General features: G+C 48.0%; 1 protein-coding gene across 4 annotated transcripts in view; it reads right to left on the reverse strand.

Annotated features, from left to right (window-relative positions):
- The window catches only part of Ptch1 (patched 1), a 58,643-nt gene extending 36,931 nt beyond the window's left edge, over positions 1–21,712 (reverse strand). The window contains exons 1-5 of one of the 4 annotated variants that reach the window (XM_035443040.1): positions 21,519–21,712; positions 19,761–19,953; positions 3,201–3,390; positions 315–384; positions 132–223 (exon numbers count right to left, since the gene is read on the reverse strand). In XM_035443040.1, the coding sequence (XP_035298931.1) occupies positions 132–223; positions 315–384; positions 3,201–3,390; positions 19,761–19,953; positions 21,519–21,677 (704 nt within the window). In that variant the 5' untranslated portion in view covers positions 21,678–21,712. Of the gene's footprint in view, positions 1–131; positions 224–314; positions 385–3,200; positions 3,391–19,168; positions 19,276–19,760; positions 19,954–20,607; positions 20,962–21,518 lie in introns of those variants that run through there. The other 3 variants (XM_027409656.1, XM_027409657.2, XM_027409658.2) reach the window with 3 other exon arrangements.
- Positions 21,713–22,210: the final 498 nt, after the last annotated feature.

Genomic DNA, 22,210 nt, shown 5'->3' on the forward strand with positions numbered 1-22,210 from the left:
CTCAAAAAAAAAAACCGCTCGGAATTTCAATGTTTTTACCTCTTGTCCAAAACTGAAACAGAATAAACAATGATAAGCCACACCGGAAACTGTCACAGAGCCCAGCAATACGACACCAAGGGTACACTTACAGGAGGTACGCTGTCCCCGACTGCAACTTCGCCCCTTCCCAGAAGCAGTCCAAAGGTGTAATGATTAAGCAAGGGTAAAGGTATTCTATTATCTGTCAAAGCAAAAACAACAGGAGTGCATTAGGCTAACACTCACTGCTGGGGTGGTTCCCAGAATTGAGAATGTTCAAGAAAAGAATGTACCTGATCCATGTAACCTGTCTCTGTGATAAGTTCCCCTGATTTGTAGCACAAATGTTCCAACTTCCATTGCCTATTGGGATGAAAAGCAGAGAAAAATAAAAAAAGAACAGAACACTCTGACTGCAAGGAAATGAGCTAAAAACAGGAGCAACAGGACTTATCAAAAGGCTGTAATTTCGATCACGTTGAAGCATCTGTCAAAACCAGCAGAGCTTTTGCCAAGCAGAAAGCTGGCAAGCTTGCTTTAATGAATAGATAACACTGGATTGTAATTAACATGTGGGGTGTTTATGTAAATGAAAGCTACCCAAGTACTTGAAAAGTCTTGTTTCCCTAAGTGTTCTACCAATAATCTTGTTTACACCATTAATCTGCTTTTCTACATACATTAAACAACCTGCAGCAATCCAGTGGAATTATCACAAATTCAAAATAAGTGGAGCTTGAGTAGTGTAGCTAGTGTTGGGATATACTCAGGTGGGAAAGTGTTGCTGGCTTTTTATTTATCTTCTTTTACTAGCAGATGTTATTTGTAAGCTATTTCTGCTCTTAATCGCAAATGTTATAAACAACTCTGCCAGGTAGACTGGATTCCCAGTCTGGTAGACAAGACAATAAACACATGGACTATAAATTATTTGGTTTTAGTATCTTTAGGAGAGTGTTCTGTAAACCCATGGCTTTTTCAATGTCTTTGGGGAAAATAAGCCCTACTCAAAAATAAATGGGGGTTTGGAAAGAGTAGAGAGGGGAAATCAAAGGGTATGAAGGTTAACACACGGCAAACTGGCCCGTGTTCTCCCAAGGGCACTTTGGGCTTTGTGTCCTCTCTCCTGTGCTTTTTTCTATTATTTTCCCATCTTTTGCTCAGTGCCCTTTTGAAATTCTAGCTTCCTGCTGAAAATGAGCCTCCTATAGAGCCCTGACTCCTATACCTGCAGTGTGAAATGTGGGCACTGCTTATGCGTGGCTTTGTCTGTGCCTACCTGTGCTGACTGTATTTCTTTCCCCAGTATAAAGGCTGGCACTACCTACTCCTTCATCCACACCTCTCCTTCCCTCCACTTACTTATCAGCCTGCTGATCATGTAGGCATGTGACAGACTCACTCTCTCTTTCTCTCTCTCTCTCTCTCTCTCTCTCTCTCTCTCTCTCTCTCTCTCTCTCTCTGTAATTCTGTGTGGTGCCAGCACAGAATATCCAACATAAGCAGGTTTTTGATGCCATCTGATGAGCTGGTTCTCTGTGTGTTTGCTTGAGAAAGATACTGTTGATCTTTCACTGGGCTTGTATCCACCCAGAAGAAGGGGTTTGAAACCCACATTGGTCGTTTTAACAACCCTAGGGTCTTGGACAAACGCTCCATTTGATCTCATTTCAATTTTCTTTTTCATATAAAATGTACATACATTGACTATGCAAGGATTTGTTCCTGTGTATAACTCTCTGGGTCCATCTCGGGTTACCTGAGAAGGACATGACTTCACAGCAGAGAACTTTAAATCTTGTGCAGAAGTATTTGAACAACAAGTGCCTCAGAGCAGGCATTAATATCCTGTTTGTGGGACAACCCTGGGCATGCCAGCTTCTTCACTGGGCCTTTAACTCCAAATTTTGCCAGCTAGACCAGACAGTTACTTTCTCTACAATGTTCACTACTAATGGAAGGAGAGCAGGTGGCTGAAATATGTCTATACACTTCCCAAAGCCTTTTCCTACATACTTCTGATCTTTTCTCTGCTCAACAATGGGCCATGTGTGCACACGGCTTCCACTCTGCAGTGATTGACAGTATAGACATATTAAAAGGAAGGAAAGAAAAAGATGCTAATTTTGTTCCAAAACACCCTTAAAAGGTGTATATATGAATCTACCTCACTCAAGACATCCCAGAGAATTCCCAGGGAAGTCCAACACCCATCCATCCCTCCATCTGCTTTGTAACTAACATCACCTGTTCAGCTCACGCAAAGTCAGAAAACTGATTTCTTCCCTGCCTCTTCACTCTCATCTCTCCCTCTGCCCTTCACATTGTTGACTGAGACTGTCCAAAATATATATAACTGCTCCAAAGAAAGGGTCTACCAAGTTAACAAAATAATCGATTAGGGAAACAATATCTTAAACAACGAGATAAAAGCCCAAGTGTGCAGCTCCCCCACCCCCCATCTACACCAAGTAATGGCATCATTTGTGGACCATGCCAAGATACTTATTTGAAATACATTACAGGGCGGGAGAGATGGTTCAAAGGTTGAGAGCACTTGTCACTCTGGCAGGTAACCGGGTTTGGTGCCCAATAACCACATGGCAGCTTACACACTTTAACTCCAGTTCCAAACTGCACACATGCACAGTACAGACACATGCAGGCAAACAGTCACTCGCATACATACATGGCTGAACACATCTCTCATCTCAATGTTTGATATCTAAAAATCTCTAGAACCCGAAACTTTTTGACACCAGCATCATGTCACAAATAGAATACTCCGTACCATGAAACTCCATTTTATGCACAAAAAATAAGTACTAAGATGTTATACAGGGCATATTGGAGCATAAATCAATTCTTTCTTCAGTCTTGAATCTTGCTCCCAATAAATCTTGTATTTATGGAAATATTTCAAAATACATTTTTTAAATGTTTGAGACACTTCTGGGTCCCAAGCACTTTGGAGAGGGAAAATTCAATGTGTAGTACTTTGCTAGCAAACTCTAAAAACCAATCAAGATAGGGAAGTATTCAATGGCAGCACTGTGCGACATCTATGAAACTCTGGGTTCTAAAGGTGCCAGGAAATTTTGGAACTAATTTAATAATCCAAAGGCAACATTATTTATGGAAACTCCGCTGACCAGTGCAGGCGACACAGCTGGCCTTACCTGTTATACATGTAGACGTGCACGCGGCTGGCCTGGAGTGCTGAGTCCAGGTGTTGTAGGAGGGCCTCTGTGGTCAGGACGTTAGCGCCTTCTTCTTTTGGAGTCTGTATCATGAGTTGAGGATTAAACATAGCCTCTTCTCCTATCTTCTGCCGGGTATAATTTAATTCTCGACTCACTCGTCCACCAACTGACAAACATGGATAGGTATCAGTCAGAACAGAACTCAACTTCAAAACTGTGTTGTCTTGCTCCCTAAAAGTCAGGTTCAAGAATAAGGGACGAACTGGCAATGTTGCCTTTAGTAATTATAAGCCTAATAAATAATAATCTCTAAGCCCAATGCCTGCCAAATACCCAAATCTACCAGATGCATTCTGACTAGATACCATGGGTCTAAGAGGAAGGAGATGGGAAAATTCAATACACCTTTTTTTTTCCTGCAGATCAGACCAAAACACCTTTAGTCTCTTTTGTTTGTATAAACAATACGCCCGCACATTCATGATAAATGCTGCAATTTACATTCTTCTCCTAAGTAATCTAGCAAAGGTAACAAGGACACGTCTCTCCTTTGTAGAAAAAGCCACAATGGAGCTGGTCAGTGAGTGTTGCAAACACAACCTGTGGGCAGATGAAGACTGTATTCAAGTCAGAAAGGCAGGGGAACTCACAGCCTGGGAAACAATGTATCAGTCATGGCTGTTTGTCACAGCCTGGGAAACAATGTATCAGTCATGACGTGTGGAAGCGGCCCCTGGAACCTGGCTCCATTAGGATCACCTGGTCAGCATCCAGAAAACACAGGTCTCAGAATCTGAGTCACCAGGGGGAGTGCTACCTGTGCTGTAAGCTCCCAGGTGATACTGGACCTCCTATGGAGGCCAAGGAGGTGCCCTAGCCTGTCTCTTCCACAAGTCTGGCTGAAGCTATGAAGGCTGGCAAGCAGGTCCAGTTGAGTGTTTTTAAACTACTCTCACTCTGGATCTCCTTTCTGTGCACTAAGTTTGGGAGGAAACCAAGGTCAGAATACCACCTCTGTGCCGACAGGCTTCTTGGGAAGACAGATGTCAGAGGATCCGCCTTCCATGTGCACACACAAGGCAAACGACGAAGCTGGTCTGAATAGGTCCCAAAGTCACTCAGCTCAGAATTTCTGAAATGCAGACCTCTGGCCATAGCTTGGAAAGAACTCAGTGTGTGTCTCTTTCCCACGAGGAGGAACCCTTTTTCTTCAAGTTTAGTATTCAAGGACATAAACATTTGGTTTGGGAAAGTAAGTAAGTACTGAGAACAGTGGGGTGTTTGGTTCTCTTGGCATATTTTATAAACAAGGGGGGCAGGCTAAAAAGCAAACAATGCCCTCATTAGGAAAACTAGTGCAGAATCTTGAGCTGGCAGGACCCTATGTGGAGGTCCAAGAAGCCGCCAAGGCCACCATGGAACTCAGAGGTGAAGCTAAAGTATTGTATGGCTGTGGGAGGAGGGGCAGCGAAGGGCTCATAAAGGGTATTCGAAGTGTGCAGACAGCTTGACGGACGCCAAAGGGGAAAGGCTGAGGGTTTTACCAATGTCATGTTATGGAAAAGCAGGCCTAGGGGTGTGGCTTGGTGCCTGCCTCGCATTCACACGGTCCTGAGTTCCAGCCTCAGCACTAGGGAAACTCAGAAACATCCCCTCTCATCCTACCCCAGAGACAGTCTCTTGTTCACTGTGGCCAGACTCGGAACACAGACTTTCAGCCAACTGAACTTGACATGTGCCAGTGTAGAAGCTCTGGGAAGCTCCTGAAAAGCTACAAGGCAGCCCAGCATCTGCTCAGCCTCTTTTCATTCTTTCCCCAAACCTGGAACCCCCCCTCCAGTTCCCCTTGTGACCAGATCCTGTCATCACATTGTGCTTACTTTGCTTCTAAAACTCAAGCTGAGGAGCCTTCAAACCTAGAGGTTAATGACAACATTTTTTTAAAGATAAAATCAAACAACAGAGTCCCTCCCTCTCCTAACACACAACTGCTTTTTACATGGAGGAGCTTTCTCTGCAAATCACGGCAATCTGACCAGGCTGCCTTAGCAGAGAAGTTTGTCTCTGTTTACAGCCCCCAAGATGAGTGCTCACAAAAACAAGGAATCCACCGCACAGCCCATGTCACATCGCTAAGGATATGTCACACCACACAGCCCATGTCACACCGCTAAGGATATGTCACACCACACAGCCCATGTCACACTGCACAGCCCATGTCACACCGCTAAGGATATGTCACACCATATAGCCCATGTCACACCGCTAAGGATATGTCACACCATACAGCCCATGTCACACCACTAAGGATAGTCACACCACATAGCACATGTCACACGGCACAGCACATATCACACTGCTAAGGACATCACTGTACACTTCCAAACGAAACTCTCATCATAGGAGATTTCAGAAAGGACATTCTTACTGGGCAGTGGTGGCACACGCCTTTGATCCCAGCACTTGGGAGGCAGAGGCAGGCGGATCTCTGAGTCTACATAGTGAGTTCCAGGACAGCCAGGTGTACAACACAGAGAAACCCTGGCTCAGAAAAAAATTAAGAAACAAACAAACAGAATATTCTCAAAATAGAAAAATGTAATGCATGGGCCCTATTACCATCCTATGGAGTATGTCAAAATAAATGCATTGTAAGCAACTAAACATCCATTCTTTGTGGGTATACACTTTTGTTTTCTTTGCTCTAGTGGTAAATATGTGTATCATTTAAAAGATGTAATATTTCCAATCATGTGAATTTGTGTTTGTGTATGTGAGGGGTATGAGCTACAGACTTGAGTACTGGTACTCACACAAGAAGAGGACATCAGACTCCCCTGGAGCTGGAGTTACAGGTGGGTTTGAGCTAGCCTATGTAGGTTCGGGGTACTGAGTTCAGCTCCTCTGCAAAAGCAGTATGCTCTCTTTATCTATGTGACCCCAATTACTACCAACACCAAGTATCAAGGTTCTATAATCTAAAAATGATTTGCTTGGGGTTTAGGATGTAGTTTAGGATGTAGTTTGAATAACATGTAGGAGGCCCTAGGTTCAATTCCAAGAATGAATGAATGAATGAATTTAATTTTAAATGGCACCTCAATTTTCTTCTTCGCTACCTGAGACTGCCAAAGAAAGTTATTTCTATGAAAGCCCTGGTCTCTTTACCACCTTCAAGGTCAAAGTCCCTCTTGCCTATTTTTTTTAATAGATAATCTAGTGCTTACAAAATAATGCAGAGGAAAATACCTGTGGAACAAAGTGATCCATAAAACTCAGCATTCCTTAGTTATCTGCAGGATCAGTGAATCATAGTGACAGAGACTGATTACTGAGTAATGGTCTCTGAATATTTACCTGACTTCTTTTTTAAGAAGCTTATTCACTTTTAGTTTTTGCAATGCAAACATCCTTGTAACAAGACCAGAAAAGAAAAAGGGAAGTAGAGAGGGAAGAAGGGAGGAAGAAAGACATGTAAAAAGAAAAGACTTCCTAGACATATGGATTAAAAACAAACTTAAGGCCGGGCGTTGGTGGCGCACGAAATTCCCAGCACTTGGGAGGCAGAGGCAGGCGATCTCCATGAGTTTGAGGACAGCCAGATCTATAGATCGAGGGCCAGGAGAGACTACAAAGCTACACAGAGATGCCCTGTCTCAAAAAACAAACTTAAGGTCTGGAAGTAGGCTCAGCAGTTAAAAGCACTTACTGCTTTTAGAGGACCTGATTTCGGTTCTCAGCACCCAACATCAGGTGACTCACGACTGCCGGCAACTCCATATTCAGGGGATCTAACGCCTCATTGGGTATGGCATTTGCATACCCACAGGTAGACCACACCCACAAACACATAATTAAAAATAATAAATAACGAAAATATAATGTCAACGGCTGTGGGTGTGTGGCTAAAGGTGGCAGAGTGCTTCCGGGCAAGAAAGAAATCCCAGGTCTAATCACTAAGTATGGAATGAACCAAGCAGGGTGGTGCAGTCCTGTGATCCTAGTCCTCAAGGTTCAGAGGCAGGAGAATCAGAAGCTTAAGGTCATCCTTAGCAACACAGTGACTTCAAGGAAGGACCAGCCTAGACTGTGCGAGATCCTATCAAGTTAAGAAAGAAACAGGCTTAATGCACATACCTTACTGCACCTTTTAATCCTCCTCAGCCCTAAATGTATTATTACCTCTAGCAATAACGTAACCGGTAGCCTCTCTGAACAATACTCAGGATCCTGAAGCCCGAGGCCCGAGGCCTGAGGCCCAAGGCCCAAGGCAATCTCTTGCATTTGTGTGACCCTGCCCACCAGCAGAGCTCTGAAAAATCAGTGTTCGCTTAGAGAAACTCTGATTGTGTTTCTAACTCCATCACCCCTGGGTCAGTTGTGTCACACAGGTACTGAGCTTGAAAGCAGCGGGACTCAGTTTCCAGCAACACCACTGGAGGAGGGAGATCGGGCAAGGTCATAATGGGGCTGTAAGAGGTGGTACTGGTCTAATGCAACAACCCTGCCAGCTTCCTTACACTTTGGAGGCAGCTAGACGCATCAAATTCTACTAAACTCACAGTCTGAGCTTTGAGAATGCAGATTAAAAATAAAAAAGTTCATCTCATTTCCTGGACAGATTTGTTGGGTTAATCACTTCACTGTCACTAAGGACGCTGTTTAAGAGGACCGCATGGACCATGGTGTCATTTTTCCTTCTGATCCAGCCCTCTTCTTTTAAATTCTACATACTGTTCTCCAAATACAAAGCTGACACCAGTGTGTTGAAAGAGTTGGCACAGCGTTGCTTCCTGCAAACAATTTCTCCATCAGGCTGTGTCCTTTTTCTCCACAAACCATCTAGCACAGTTTTCTAAAGGGAAGCATGGGGCGGAGCACTAAACCAAACCAAACTCTCTGGATGGGTGATATTCCAATCTGCTGCAGACTCATCCTCAGGATGTCCCCTCATGAACAGTCACTGCCTTTCACACAGCCTAAGCAAAAGATGCCTCCCTGTCACATTCACAATAAAATTTTCCAGTCTTGTGAGAGACTGAAAGATGACCTGGAGGATCCAAATCAAGGTATTGTGGTTCCCCCCGTGAGTGAGTGACAGGGGTGAACCAGGAACATGGCATACACTCAAGACTGTGTTGCATGAATGAATGAATGAATGGCCTCAGGGCAGAGCCCTGGGAACAGGCAGTCATCTGTACAACATATTAATTCCCCCCAGAACCCCCAAAAGTCAGTCAGTCAAAACAAATGACCCTTTCAGCCTGAAAAGTACCCACTCAGAGTCCAATTAGGAAAATGGGGTCCGTGTCTACGAAGGCACGTTCACATCTGATTAATCCTTCGAATTATCGAGCAGCCTCACAGAGAGACTGTCGTCCATCAGTTGCTTCAGGCCCTTCTTTCAGTGATGTGACTAGTTAGTCAGTTACTCAGAGGGCCAAAATATGCACACTGCTAGTCAGTTACTCAGAGGGTCAAAATATACACACTGCTAAAATGAAGGAACTCCAAAACTATTGGCACTGGATCACTCCTGGGGGGGGGGGGTTGTTGTGATGTAGGTAGTGAACTGGCTGAAAACTGGGGGTGAGGTTTAGTCACTGTCCCCACCACCTACCCCGTGGGGGGGAGGGGTTCTGCTTAAAGGTGGTCAGGACCTTTTATTTCCGCCTCATCATGAGAGCATGAAGTGCCCACCATGGGAATATGATGGAATCAAAGCTCAAAGTATACTGGTCCTTCCTGAAAGGACAACCACACAAAAAACATGTTGAAAGCAAAACACATTCAGTCACTCACCCACCCACAGACCACACCACAGGGAGCCAAAGGCAGGTAGTGAGTGTGCAGGCACCCACCCGAGCACTGGGTGGGCACCGGTGCCCCACAGACCCCCATGCCATAGACCAGCAGCTCACAGTGCCATCTGTTACCAGCCAGGTTTGCTTCCTCTGAATGGCCATCCCCGAGACCAACCCACTCGCCCTGTCAGATGCAATCAGGTCAGTGCAGCACTCTGCCATCAGGCCTGCTGCCTGCATCTGTTGGTGGCCCCTTCTCCATCAGTCACTAGCTGAAATGGCAAGGGAAGGGTGTATGAGCCCTCACCCAAACTACACTACAGTGTTTTCCCGACTTCCTAATGGGCCTGGCCATTCACACCCTCCACTCCTCACTGTGTGCTTGCCAGGCTGTGAAGTGCCCCAAACTCAAAAGACCACCACCTCACCTGAATGCACAAGTTGTCTGATTCAGATAAGTAAGCACGAAGGGAAGTCTAACTCCTCCAGGAGATGGAACCAGAAACCAACACAAGTCACTGTATCTAGTTGAGGCTTGAGCTCTCAATTAAAAAAAAAAAAAAAAAAAAGCCAACTAGCATAGTGGTGCATGCATTTAAAAACAGCACTTGGGAGGCAGAGACAGGCAGATCTCTGTGAGTTCGAGGCCAGCCTGGTCTACAGAACGAGTTCCAGGACAGTCAGGGCCATATAGTAAGACCGTCTCAAAACACCAAAGTACATAACTAATAAAGTGAGCTGGGATCGCTCAATTGGTAATGAGTATGTCTGCCTAGCACATACAAAGCTGAGCCTGGTGGGTCCTGTGAGTCAGAAGTTCAAAGCCATCCTCAGCTACATAAGAATCTGTCTCAAAAAAAAAAAAGAAAGAAAGAAAGAAAGAAAGAAAGAAAGAAAAGCATCAAAATCCAAGTATTTGCTGGCCATGGCTGTGGCATGACACCAGCCCATCTTAATGAAGCTGACAGGTCTGTTCTCCATAGTCTTCTGAAAGCCTACATCCAGCCTCTTTTTGAGCAGGCATGCAGGAGAGGGTGCAGTCCCCACCTTAGCAGGCAGGCTTCCTGGCCTCTGGGAAAAGCCACACTGGCCTTCCCTGTGCATCTATGCAGAGAGACACGCAGCACTGGGGGCCACTTTCATGATTTTGTTACCATTGGGATTAGCTGGATTAGGGGCCAGTACATAAGGACCCCCTGGTGCCAGGAGGAAGTTTCATCACCGGGTCAGCATGGTGTGTGAACTATATTCTGTCAACACTACCATTTCTTTCAGTCACCAACCAAACAAGCAGGGGGGGGGGGGGGGCGGGGGCGGGAGAGACAGGGACACAGAGAAAAATGTTTTGGGAGGAAGATGTACAAATACCTCACTGCATGCCAAAAAGGCATTTCAAAGTGTGAGCCATTCAGGACTGTTGTTTCAAGCAAGGACCCTATTTGATTTTTTTTTTCCCTATTTTATCTGTAAGAATTTAGTGAGTCTGGCAGTGATTAGAAAGTGTGGCTGTATCACACACACACACAAAGGGTCGGTCTCCCCCCTGCCACACACACACACTCACACCTTTTCCCTAGCCAGACAAGTACTTGGGGCAGAAGAATCTCACCAATGAAAACTCGTATGTCCAAGGGTAGCCCTTTTCCCTAAAGATGAAAACAGTGTCCCAACCGGTAAGGAATTCTCCCCACACTTAATGTGAAGGAAAACAATGTGGGTAGGAAAGCAATGAGGTAGAGACTGACAGAAACCCCAGCTTCTAACTCCCTTTATAGCTCAGTGCCTGGAATTCCCCTTCCGCTTCCTGGAAACTCCAGGTCCATCTTCCTACCTACCCCCCACCCACACCCACTCACGAAGACCTGCGGGAAGCAAACATCACTTGTAGGGAAAAGTAATGGGACTTCTGCAAGTCTGCATGTGTATGTGTGTGCAGCGTCACAGAACAGTTCCTCTCGCACAGAACCGGGCTGTCCCGTCAAAGCGGTACCTGTTCTATTTCTGTCTTTCTCTTCTGTTTGGCGTATTCACCAAGGAGAGAAAAGGAGGCAAGCTCTGGCGGCCCCGACCTGCAGCTGGGACACAATACTTTCGCACAGCCCTGCCGACCCCTGACATAAATTTTACTCTGCAGCTGGCACTTACACACTCAGCATTACCATATGTATAGCTTCGCCGAGCTAATTATGCTAATCGCCTGTCTAACTCGCTGCTTGGAAAAATGGTTGCATTTAGCAGTCCAGTGCTTACCAATGCAGCTTACTGTGTGGCTGAAATGTACATTCAGACGGCCCTGAATGGCAAGATTTTTCCACGTTGCTGGCTACATTCAGGCCTCAGAAAAATTTATTCAAGTCAACTGGTTTCGGTCCGCAACAAAAAAGTTACGAGAAAAAAGTGAGTGTGTTCTTGCCCTAACATTCTGGATCTGCTTGCAAGCAAAATGATAAATCAATTGGTGTGGGAAACAAAAAGAGAGAGAGATTTCTTTGGGGAGCCCATGTGAAACTGTAGCCTATTTTAAGAAAAAAAAAAAGAAGACGAAAAAGAAGAAAAAAAGGGGGTCATCCTACCCCCCAAATCTCAAGTGAGAGCAGCTAACAGATATTTAGCCCTAGTCCAGAGTCTCTCAAATTGCAAGCACTGGTTGCAACCGAGCAAGGTATTAGGTATGTTTTTCTGGACCACATATAGATTAAAATGACGTGTTATACTTGACATATTTTTAACTAATTATAGCAGTGTGAGAACTTCTTTAGGAGAAATAGGTAAAAACAACCTCTCAGGCAGCCAGGAAAAAAAAAGTGCTTTGGTATTTTCTTCCTTAGACTATTTAAGCGGAGGCATTTGTGATGTTTAACTATTTTGTAATGGTTTCTAATTTCCCAGTAAAGGAGCAAAGGAAACTGAGGAGTAATGGGAGGGAAAAGGTGGGGGTTGGGAAGATGGGCGGACTGGGGGGGTGGGGGAGGAAAAGGCAGGGAGTCAAGAAGCCTCTATTTTCTGTAATCTCAAATTTCCTGTTTTTACTATTACCATTTCTTAAAGGAGTGCTCCTGAACATGCTATGGATGGCTTTCTTAAATCAGGAAAATATTAGAGCACTTACTCTAACAATTGCCAAAATCCGATTTCCTCCTAACTCACAAAATATGTTCCTTTTTTTTTTTTCCTCCTTAACTGTGAGTCTGGTCCTTCTGAGGAAGGCTGAATATACATACGCCTTGTGGCCTCTCTAGACTTTCTGATTTTAAACTATCTGCAGCATTGCAAAAAAACACACCTGAGTGGATGGATAGTACCCAGAGATGCCCAGCTACTCGTCCCCTGGGCCAGTTGCAGCATCCTGACTTCCCTCTAGAAAGTGCAGCAAACTGGAAAGCCAGGCATCTGACAAGGATCTTGAGCCACCTCCCAGTGCAGGAGCCTTGTGATAAATCTTGGGCTTTAAACCATGGTGAACCAACCCAGCAGGCTTCCTCTGACACTGTAGGAGGTCCTGAGGAGAGCTGGCCTATCTTGGCCTAGCTTCCCCTCACCTTTTAATGTAACTACAGCAGATGGCAAGAAGACTGTTCACAGTAACTTAAGGATGCTTCTTGAAGAACATAACTTTCTTCCTATTCGTTCCCAACCCCCATGCTATTCCACTTTTGTTTGTTTGTTCTGGCAGCAGTAGGGCTGGAATTCAGCGTTTTGGGGCATGTTAGCAAGTGCCATACTACTTACTGAGACACATCTCCAACGCCCTGTATGAAAGGCAAGTTGCTTCTCTATGGAGTACACGATGCTGTTTGTTGCCTTCCAAACCTTGATTGTGCAGCCCGTAACTCAAGCAGAACCACTGTGCTCAGTGGACAGACAGCCAACGGCCTGCTCTGTTACTCTGCGTCTCCTGCTCTTCTTAAATAGAAGGTGGACCACCGTGCCTTGTGGCACGGAGCAATGTTTACATTGCAATCCTTGACTATGTAATACATCTGGCATTTTTGGGCAGGATCCCTGAGCTAGTAGCCAGAAGCCCTTAAGCACACTGACTGAAGGCCCACTTCCAGCTCCTTTGCTTTCTTCTGTCAGTGTCTCATCAATAGCTGCAAACCAACTCAGCTGCTCAACTCAACACATCTGTAGCAGCTTCTTTCTGTTTATCCCAACAGGAGGGACATAAAGCATATACTGTGATATGCTTGGAAGCCTGCTTTTACTGGCCTCACCTCCACACATAAGTGCCACGGGACCCTCAGGCAGGGTGGACTATTAAAGCCAATTTACACCTGGACTTGTGGATTACAAGTAAGACCCTGTAGTAACCCTCTCCAACAACCTTGTCCTTCATTAGAAGGTACCTGACTGTCCAAACAGTTTCCCTAACACAAGGCAACTGTTTTGCCAACTATGCTCTAAAAGCCAATTAAATCCCAATACCACCACCCTCACCCCCCCCACCACTGAGGTACAAGGGATGGGATACAATGTTCTGGACAGTAGACTCCTGCACACCTTCAACATTCAAGCAGTTTCTCAGTGGTAGCATTTTACTGTCTAGGAAGGCTAATTTTTTTTTCTGCCAAATCTACTTAAATGCTGACATGCAGAGAAAAAAAATGAATAGAATGTAGTATAAATGGACTATTGGTCTAATATAAAAGGATCCACAATCTGATTTGAACAGTAAGGAACCCAAATCCAGAGACTGGCAACAAAGAAAAAGTAACGGAAGGGCCTGTATTTCCAGGGCAATCCTGATTGTGTCTGTGCGTTCAAAACATGTTCCCACCAAGAAGACTCCAAGAGCTGCTTCCTCTGTCCAGGCTGAACTGGCTCCCCAAGCAGAACCTTCTGAACTCTGGGGTGTTAACAGACCTCTCTCATGATGACGGAACATCTAAGGCTACTGAACCAACCCAAAAATTGGATAAGGACATCAGTCTTTTATTTCTATCAAAGCTCTGTATTCCCACTGCCTCTGGTGGGTGTTCCATTTAGGGAAATGGCTGATATAGGGTGCCTGGGTGGAAATGTTACATCTTGTGTCTCTCTCAGCAGCAGCTCAAAAATGCTACAGGGTTCAATTCTCCCCGAGTCATGTGACACAAGATGGATGGATGTATGTTGGGGGCGGGGGCCTCAGACTTATTTCACACATTTTGCCCATTTTATACACACAGAAAGTCCATGCCCATGGTTCCTAAAGTTACCTTGTAAGTCTGCAAAAATGTCAGGAATCCTCAACAGGAAAAGTAACTCTTCTGCTGGCCAGAAACCCAATGAGAGGTGGAACCCACCACTCCCCAGAGTGTGTGTAATGGCTCTGCAGCTAGTGTCTCACACCACTGGTTCAAAAGGACATATATCTACCAACTCTTTCCTAATGGACCAGATGAAAAGACCTCTTCAGAGCTGACCTGCTTGTGAGGAGATGAACTTGAGCAGTTTAGGAGTGAGTGGGTGGGAGCAAGGAGCAGAGGAGTGGGTAACAAGAGACAGAAGGGAGGAGAAAGGGAACAACCTGTCAGGAGTCTGCAGCCGGTGCTGGAAGTGACAGCAGTAGAACATGAGAATCCTAGGGGCAGCGTGATTTTTAGGGATAATCCCCTCACCCCCCCCCCACTGCCTTAAATTGTCAAAAAACAGTGTTGCTAAGAGATAAAAGACTTTTGTGCAAAATGGCTCCCATGAAATCTGGTCTCCTTCAAAATAACTGAAAACTCTTGTATTTCAGGGCCCTGACACATCACCTCCTGAGCTGAGCACAGTCTTTAGGGGCTCACTCTCAGGTACTCACCATGTTGGAGGCAGCCACAAGAAGGCCCTCTCTATCCAAAAACCCCTTTCTCTACAGAACATGGGCACCCCCCCCCCAGCAAGAGAAATTAAGCAAGAGCAAGTAAGTACCACCTCACCCCAAGTGGACAGGGCCCCAGGGGTCACAGGCAGGTCAGCACTGAAGGAGAAATCCAAATGAAATATAAACACGGTATTGTGGAAAGCAGACCAATCTCCCCAGCTCTCCAGCCAGCATTAATCTCGGCATCAGCTGTGGTGCATAACCTAAACACACAGACCAGGCGGCTCATACATCTGGAAGCTGTCATCTCCTGGAAGCTCCAAGCGGCGCTGGATGCATCTGAAACAGCCCATGACCCAAACTGGCTTATGAAAGAACTTCTTGGTGGGTCGAGAATGGTGGGCAGCCCAGAGATGGGGTCAGGGCTCACCAGCTACCCCCCTTTGTGAGGAATACCTGAGCCACCTGCTCATTTTTTTCAAGCAGTTATTGGCGGCTTTTACTTGTCATTCATCTTTTCTCTGAGAAGAAAAGGAATACCAACAACTTGGTTGCAACCCTTTCCTGTATGTACACTTGCTCTTTGAATAACCATACTTGTTCATCAAACTGTGCAGACACACACATACACAGTGGTGCCTTTGCAAACCCAATTAGACTGGCAAAGCACAGGTCTCCTACCCAGGCATTTATCATCCAATGGGGCATCTAACAATGAATGTGAATATGCTGACCTGAGGAGCACAGTGCGGCTGGGACCCAGTGGGTAGAACCCGAACACCCTATGGGGTGCAGGGCCTCTCACAGTGGAGGATCACACAGACCCAAATGGCAAGAGTGCAAAGGCTGAGTGAGGAACTGAAGGATGATGGCTCTAACTGTGCAAAGTACACAGAAAGCACACAGCACAGACTTGACAGTGTGATTGCCCATCAAATAAGCATTTTTTAAAAAGCAAAAATCTTCTATTCCTCTTTAATAAATTCTCATCCTCTCTCCACCCCCATACTGGCCTTACAGCCCTTAATAACCAAACACCAGAGCAATATGGAGTCATTTCAAGGTTGTTGCCCTTTTCAGAAAAGAGGGCCAGGCGCTGGCTAAGCTTTTATCTTGGGGAGATAAATGAAGATTCTGTCACAGGAGTACCTTGACAACAAACTTGTGACAGAGAGCTGGAGGGGAGGGAGGGAGTATGCAAAGGGAAGCAGATATTAAGGAGAGCAGGAGGGCAGATTGGCTAAGTCAAAAGAAATACCATTGAGAAATGGGCACAGTTTAAAAATAAATAACAAACAAACAGCCAGTTCCCTTCAGCACCCTGAGAAGCAAATGCAAACACTTCTGGTATCAGGAAGGGTACCAGGAGTTAATTAAGAATCACAGATCCAGGGCAGCATCTTGAAGAAAGAGCCTGCAGGCCCCTCCCAGACCTTCCAAGCCACCAGATGCCCAACCCCCACTTCATTCACTCTGTCACTGGAAGGTTAATACTGAAGGCCACCCACCCAACCACACACACACACATACAATTTTTGAGCCTTCATCCATCCTCTTCTTTCTGCCTAGAATGTCCCTCACCTCCACCTTCCCAAGTCCGGGACCATCCAGAAATCCCAGCTGATTTCCCTAACAACCTGGCAATTAACCATCTATTGACTCATCTATAGACTGTCACCACCCTTTTTCTCAAGAGTTTTGGACAAAGTGCCTGGTGCAAAGTAGGCACAGAGAACTCACACTGACCAAATACTCTCCTTGGAAAAAACAAAACAAACAAAAAACATTTGTGACTCTTGTGTTTATGTGACAGTAGGTCCCCAACGACACCAACGTCTTTATCAAACCTTTTTGGTCCATTCACAAGTAAGCTCTTGTTGACATCTGTGACATGCAAAAAACAATCAGGTTGGCACCTCACAAACAACGGGCAGTGTCTTGAAAGGCAATCATTAAACCAGCATCTTAACAGAATCAAACGTTATCACTTATGCGTGCATAGGCGGTGTGTGGTGTGTACCTGTGAGCAGGGCGGGAGCAAGGGAAACAACGGCTTCATCTTTGTGGTGAAGCCACATTTCTTCAGGAAGCCATGAAGTCAAGGCTGTGGAGGAGACTCCTGCATTTCCTGAAGATATGTATTTTGGCAGACAGAGTGCTCGTGCACAGACGCACATACAAGCACAAAGGCAACTCCTCACAGGCGAAATAGCAGCCTTTCTAAACTGTCTTCCTCCTCTCTTATAATCTGTCTTTCCTCCCTTCTTATGCTTAACTGGGGACATGAGAGACCTCTCCTCATCTTGTTGGGGCGCACAGCAAACTCTCGGCTCCTATAATCACACCCAGGACCTGGAGGAAGCATCAGGTAGCAGATGACTTTGCTAACAGTGATGAAGAACTTATCTAAGAGACTGAAGCAAAGATGGAACCCAAACTTGGGCCTACTGCTCACTGTAATTCACTGACCTCCAGTGCCACCCATAGCCACTGGCATTTATTCCGAAAAGCAAAGGCTCACAGAGTAACACTAAATTCCATAGGCCATAAACAAGACCTCCAGTTACTGTGGCATTGGGTTCCCCACATCCAGTTTAATCTATGAAACTTGTTTCCTGTAGAAGGAAATCAAGAAATAAGTGAATGAGGAGGCCAAGGCAACCCTAGACTAAAGACCTAAACCAATGGTAGGAAAAGTGAACAGGAATGACAATGTGGATGACCACTCCCAGTCATTATCTGAAAGGGTCTTGGTACGTCTGTTATACGGAACATCATATAGATATATACGATCATGTTACAAAAAATTAAAGTAGTAGGTACTTTACTAAGTAAAGGCTTGCAAAAAATACATACTACCTGGAGTATGGTGGTTGCTCAAAAGCATTAAGTGTTCCCAAGAGCAATGAGCTGTACTAAAATGCCAATGCAGGAAGGAGCTAAGATCTGAGCCTGGAGTTGGGGAGTTGGAGTGGCTCAGAGAAGGAGGGTTTGCCTATCATGCTGGTACCCCAGGTTATCCCCTGTATTAGCTGGGGGGAGGGGTCCTTAAGATGCCAAAAGCAGGCCAGGGTGTGTCCTAGCCTAGTAGGGCGTGTCCCCCTCACTGAACACCTTCCCACTTAACCTGGAGTCCCTCTTCATAACTCTCCTGTCATTCTTGAAACAACTGCTCCAACTACTAAAAACCAAATCGTTGCATGGTCACTGGTGTAGAAAAATCCTACTGTGGACCCTGGAACTCGGCTTCTACACTGCAGGGTCTTTCCCCGGTCTTGCAGGCAGTGGCCTGTTCTACTGCAACACCCTCTTGCCTCTTGTCTCTCCAGTACCCCAGCCTGCCTCAAGACCTCCACTAAAGTCTCTTTTCTCCTAATTTAATTTTCATGGACCAGCTCAAGTGTAAATCTAAATCCAATGAAAATGCACTGGATTCCAGTAGGCTGAGGCACAGGGCACTGGCACTGGGCAGTGTCTCCTATCACAGTATAGAAACTCAGGAAATTTGTTGCTAGGGGACTAGTGGGTGCTCAATAAAACTATTCCCTGAACTACCAATGACAAGGAAGCAAAGTGGAGTAAATTACCTAATGGAATCAATCCAAAAGACACTTTTGTATTCATTAACCAAGCTGCTCAAGGCAGGAATGCGTTCTGCTTTTAACGATTGGGATTATTATTTTAATTGTCACTTTTCAACTATTATTTTAATTGTCACCTTTCAACTAAATACTCCACCACTAGTTTGCAAAACACCAAAAGGGGAAGGTTCTGGAAGGTTAGTTTCCAAGACCATCCTGAGGAATTACTCAAAAACTCCGCTTTCCAAGTTCTGTCCTGGGTGGTAGATAAGCACCAGATATTTGGGGTTGAAACATCTGCCCAAAGCAGTGTTTGCCAGAGGCTAAAATGTTTTCAAATAAGGGATTGATACTTTTAAAAGAAATAACTGAGAAACGACCAACGAAGAAGAAAAGGAAAAGAAAGTCTATGATCACAAAGGACGTAAAAGCATTCATGGTGGTGGGGGTAGGGGGAACCGGAGAACCTATTTTCAATTTACAAGTCCTTTTCTAAAGCAGGTCCCCAACCCCCCAAATCGAAGAACGTGGATAAAAGACCGGCACACACACCCCAGGGGGAGCTCCCGTCGCCCCTCCCATCAAACCTGCATTCTTTAAAAAAACACATTTCTTTCTTGCAAGACTGCCAAACACAGCCTCCCCCCGAATAATTCCATTTAAAAAGTCCCCATCCGCGAGGAAACATTAATCTACTTTGCAAACACGCTTTCCAGTTTGTGCTTTACTATTTTTTCTTCAATCCCCCCACCGCCCCCTTTTTTTTTGTACCTTGAGACAAATGTTTTTTTCCCCCAGAGTTGAAAGCTGTCCAAAAACAGGACCACACACGCGGCCGCCTCCGCAGGCCTGCGCGGCGCCCGCCCCCCGCGCGCCCCGGGGGCGCGCACACTCCCTGCAGCTAGAGGGGTGGCCTTGCCCTCCACCCCCTCTCCTTTCTCCGCAGACGCGGTGGGTGGGTGGGGGGAGGGAAGGAAGCCTATCCCAGCATCCCAGATCCAAGAGGCCTTCCTCCGGCCGCTGGCACCCTGGCCAGAGCCAGGCGGGCGGAGCTGGCGGACCTCAGGGACCACCCCCCTTCGGCCCTGCCGAGTGGTCCGTCCCGCGCAGGGGCCTCGCGCCCCCGCCACTCTCTCCCACCACACCTAGCAAGGCGCAGCGCCCCGAGTAGATTACAGCGAGGCCTTTGTCGGGCGGGCCTGGCTGCAGGCCAGGCATGCAAACAATAAACAGTCGCCCCTGGTGCGGGCAGGGGCTTCGCTGGCCACGGCGAGGCTCTAGGTGCAGGCTGGCAAATATCTTTATCAAACACTGGGAAGGGAAGGAAGACAGAGGACGCGCCAGCGGCGCCGGGGTCTCTTACCTTCCACCCACAGCTCCTCCACGTTGGTCTCGAGATTAGCTGCCTTTAATCCCACAGCGAAGGCCCCAAATATGAGGAGACCCACAACCAAAAACTTGCCGCAGTTTTTTTGAATGTAACAACCCAGTTTAAATAAGAGTCTCTGAAACTTCGCTCTCAGCCACAGCGGTGCTTTCCGGCCGGTAGCCTTCCCCTGGGGACGAAGCAGAAGGGAGGAGTGAACGCCCGGGAGTCGCTAACGGCGGCGCACACCCGCCTGGGGATCCCCCCCCCAACAGTGGGGGGCGTGGGCGGCCGTGGCGCAGGGACTTGCCCTCGGGGCTGGAACCAGGACTAGTCAGAGGGAGCCCTGGAGGCGTGGGGGACTAGGTTGTAAATTAGAGCGAGGCTGCAGCGTGAGAACTGCACTCTAGGTACCACGGGGTATCCCCACGCATGGCCTGAGCACTTTCCTGAATGAGACTTGGGGTGCTGGGGAGAGAGGCTAGCAGAGGAACCGCCAAAGACAGGCAGGCACTAGTATCGAGGACCTGGAGAGAGAGGGCCTGAGTGATCCTAGCTGAGAAGCCCAACACTAAACCACCAGGCCACGACTGCCCCCTTGCCCTAAATCCGGCTCCAGCCTTTGGCCTCCTTGGGTACCCCGGAGGGCGGGTGAAGAGCGCAAGCACACTTAGGGACAATATAAAGCTACCGTGGCCCACCTGGCCCCCGGCCTGGCGGGTGGTTGCACGCGGGGGTCCACGTGGTGAGCCCGGCAGCCGGGTTCACTCCACACACTTTTCCACGGCCTTGGGAGACTCCGCGGGAGCTCAGTTAGGAAGTGCAGCAGCCATCTGCAACTTACACTATTTGTGCTCTGAAGAGGGCGGCCATAAGGATCTTTCCCTCCTCTCCCACTCCCTCCTGGTGAAATCTTTTAAAAAAAAAACAGCCGAGTATACGGGGAAGAGGCCCAGGCTGGCGCCGGCGGGGGTCCTGACTAGGCGCAGGCTGCTGTCGGGATGGCGGAGCCCTGGTGCTGGCCAGGGCCCCAGCGGGCCCCAGGCTAGGTGCTCGCCTTCCCTGGATTCCACACATTTCAGCCAGCCTCGTAAACACAATGAACCCGGCCGTTCCTCACACCAGCACCGAAGATTTAAGGTGGCAACTTGTTTACAACTGCCCTTCTCCCCGGCAGGCTGGGAGAAGAGGCGGCCCAAAACCTGGAAGAGAGGGGACGTCCTCTCCCGAGAATAATTTTTAAGGGAGCAGAGATTTCAAGCTCAAGGAAAGCAGAACCGGCTGCCAAAAAAGGAAACCACCTTTACTTTGGCTCCCTCCCCTCTGCCTCTCTCCGCCTCTCTCCACTCCGCCTCCACCACGAAGAGGTTAAGAAATGTGGCAACGCGGAGGTTTACGCTGCAACGGAGGCAGGGGCGCGGGTGAAGGGCGCTGAGGCCGGGGGCAGTGCTGCACTGCGGCCGCCCTGGAGGTGGTCCACTCAGGACGGTTTCCAAAGCTCCGGAAAAGGCACACCAGGGAGGGCGTGTGCGCGCGCACACACCACACACGCACACACACACGCACGCACGCACCCCTCCACCCCCTGCGGACCTCAGACAGCCCTTTCCTCCGAAGTCCGGAGGGAGGGTTTGAAATTTTCAACCTTCACTTGTCTTCTGCTTTCTCAGGAGGGTGTCTGTGTGCGTGTGTGGCAGGGATCCCAAAGAGGAAGAAGAGGGAAGAGTGGAGGAGGAGGAGGGAACAGACATGCACCTTGGAAATCTGCTCCAGAGCGAAGGCGGCGTCGCAGTAGCTGGGCCGGTGCAGATAGTCCCGGTCCGGCGCGGCGCGATGCGGTCCCCCGGTCCGTCTGCGCCTCCCGCCGCCGGCCTGCCTGCCCAGGGCCCCGGCGGCGTTACCAGCCGAGGCCATGTTGCCGCCGCCGCCGCGGGCTCCGGGCGCGCCTGGGCGCTCGGCTCGCGAGGACGCTGCTGGCCGCCGGGGACTCCGGCTCCGGGTGACAGACCCGCTGCTGCCGCTCACACGGCGGGCGCTGCGGGTGCTGCGGCCGTGGCCGATGCCGGGGACTCAGACCCTGCGCCTTCCATTGCCACATTGCGCGTGAGTCCCGAGGTCTCTGCGGCCGCTGCTGCCCACATCCAGCTCGCGGGAAGGCGAGAGCCGGCGCTTCCAGGGCGCGCCTCGCGGTCCCCAAGTCCCCCCAGACGTCCCCGCCCCGCGCCGCGACCCCTTCACGGCAGAAGGCGCGCGCAGACCCCCGCCACTCGCTCTGGGTCCCTAGGCGCCCGCTGCCGGCGACGCGACGGTGTCCGGCGGATCTCAGCGATGCCGGGCCGGGGCAGCCGCTGCCCCCGCTGCTGCTGCTGCGGCTGAGGTTGGCGGTGGCGGCTTCTGAAGCGGCTGCTCGTTCTCGGACTGCTGGGTTCGCGGTGGCTGCTCGGTCC

This window comes from Cricetulus griseus, chromosome 3 (genome assembly GCF_003668045.3).
Source record: "Cricetulus griseus strain 17A/GY chromosome 3, alternate assembly CriGri-PICRH-1.0, whole genome shotgun sequence".
Lineage (NCBI taxonomy): Eukaryota > Metazoa > Chordata > Mammalia > Rodentia > Cricetidae > Cricetulus > Cricetulus griseus.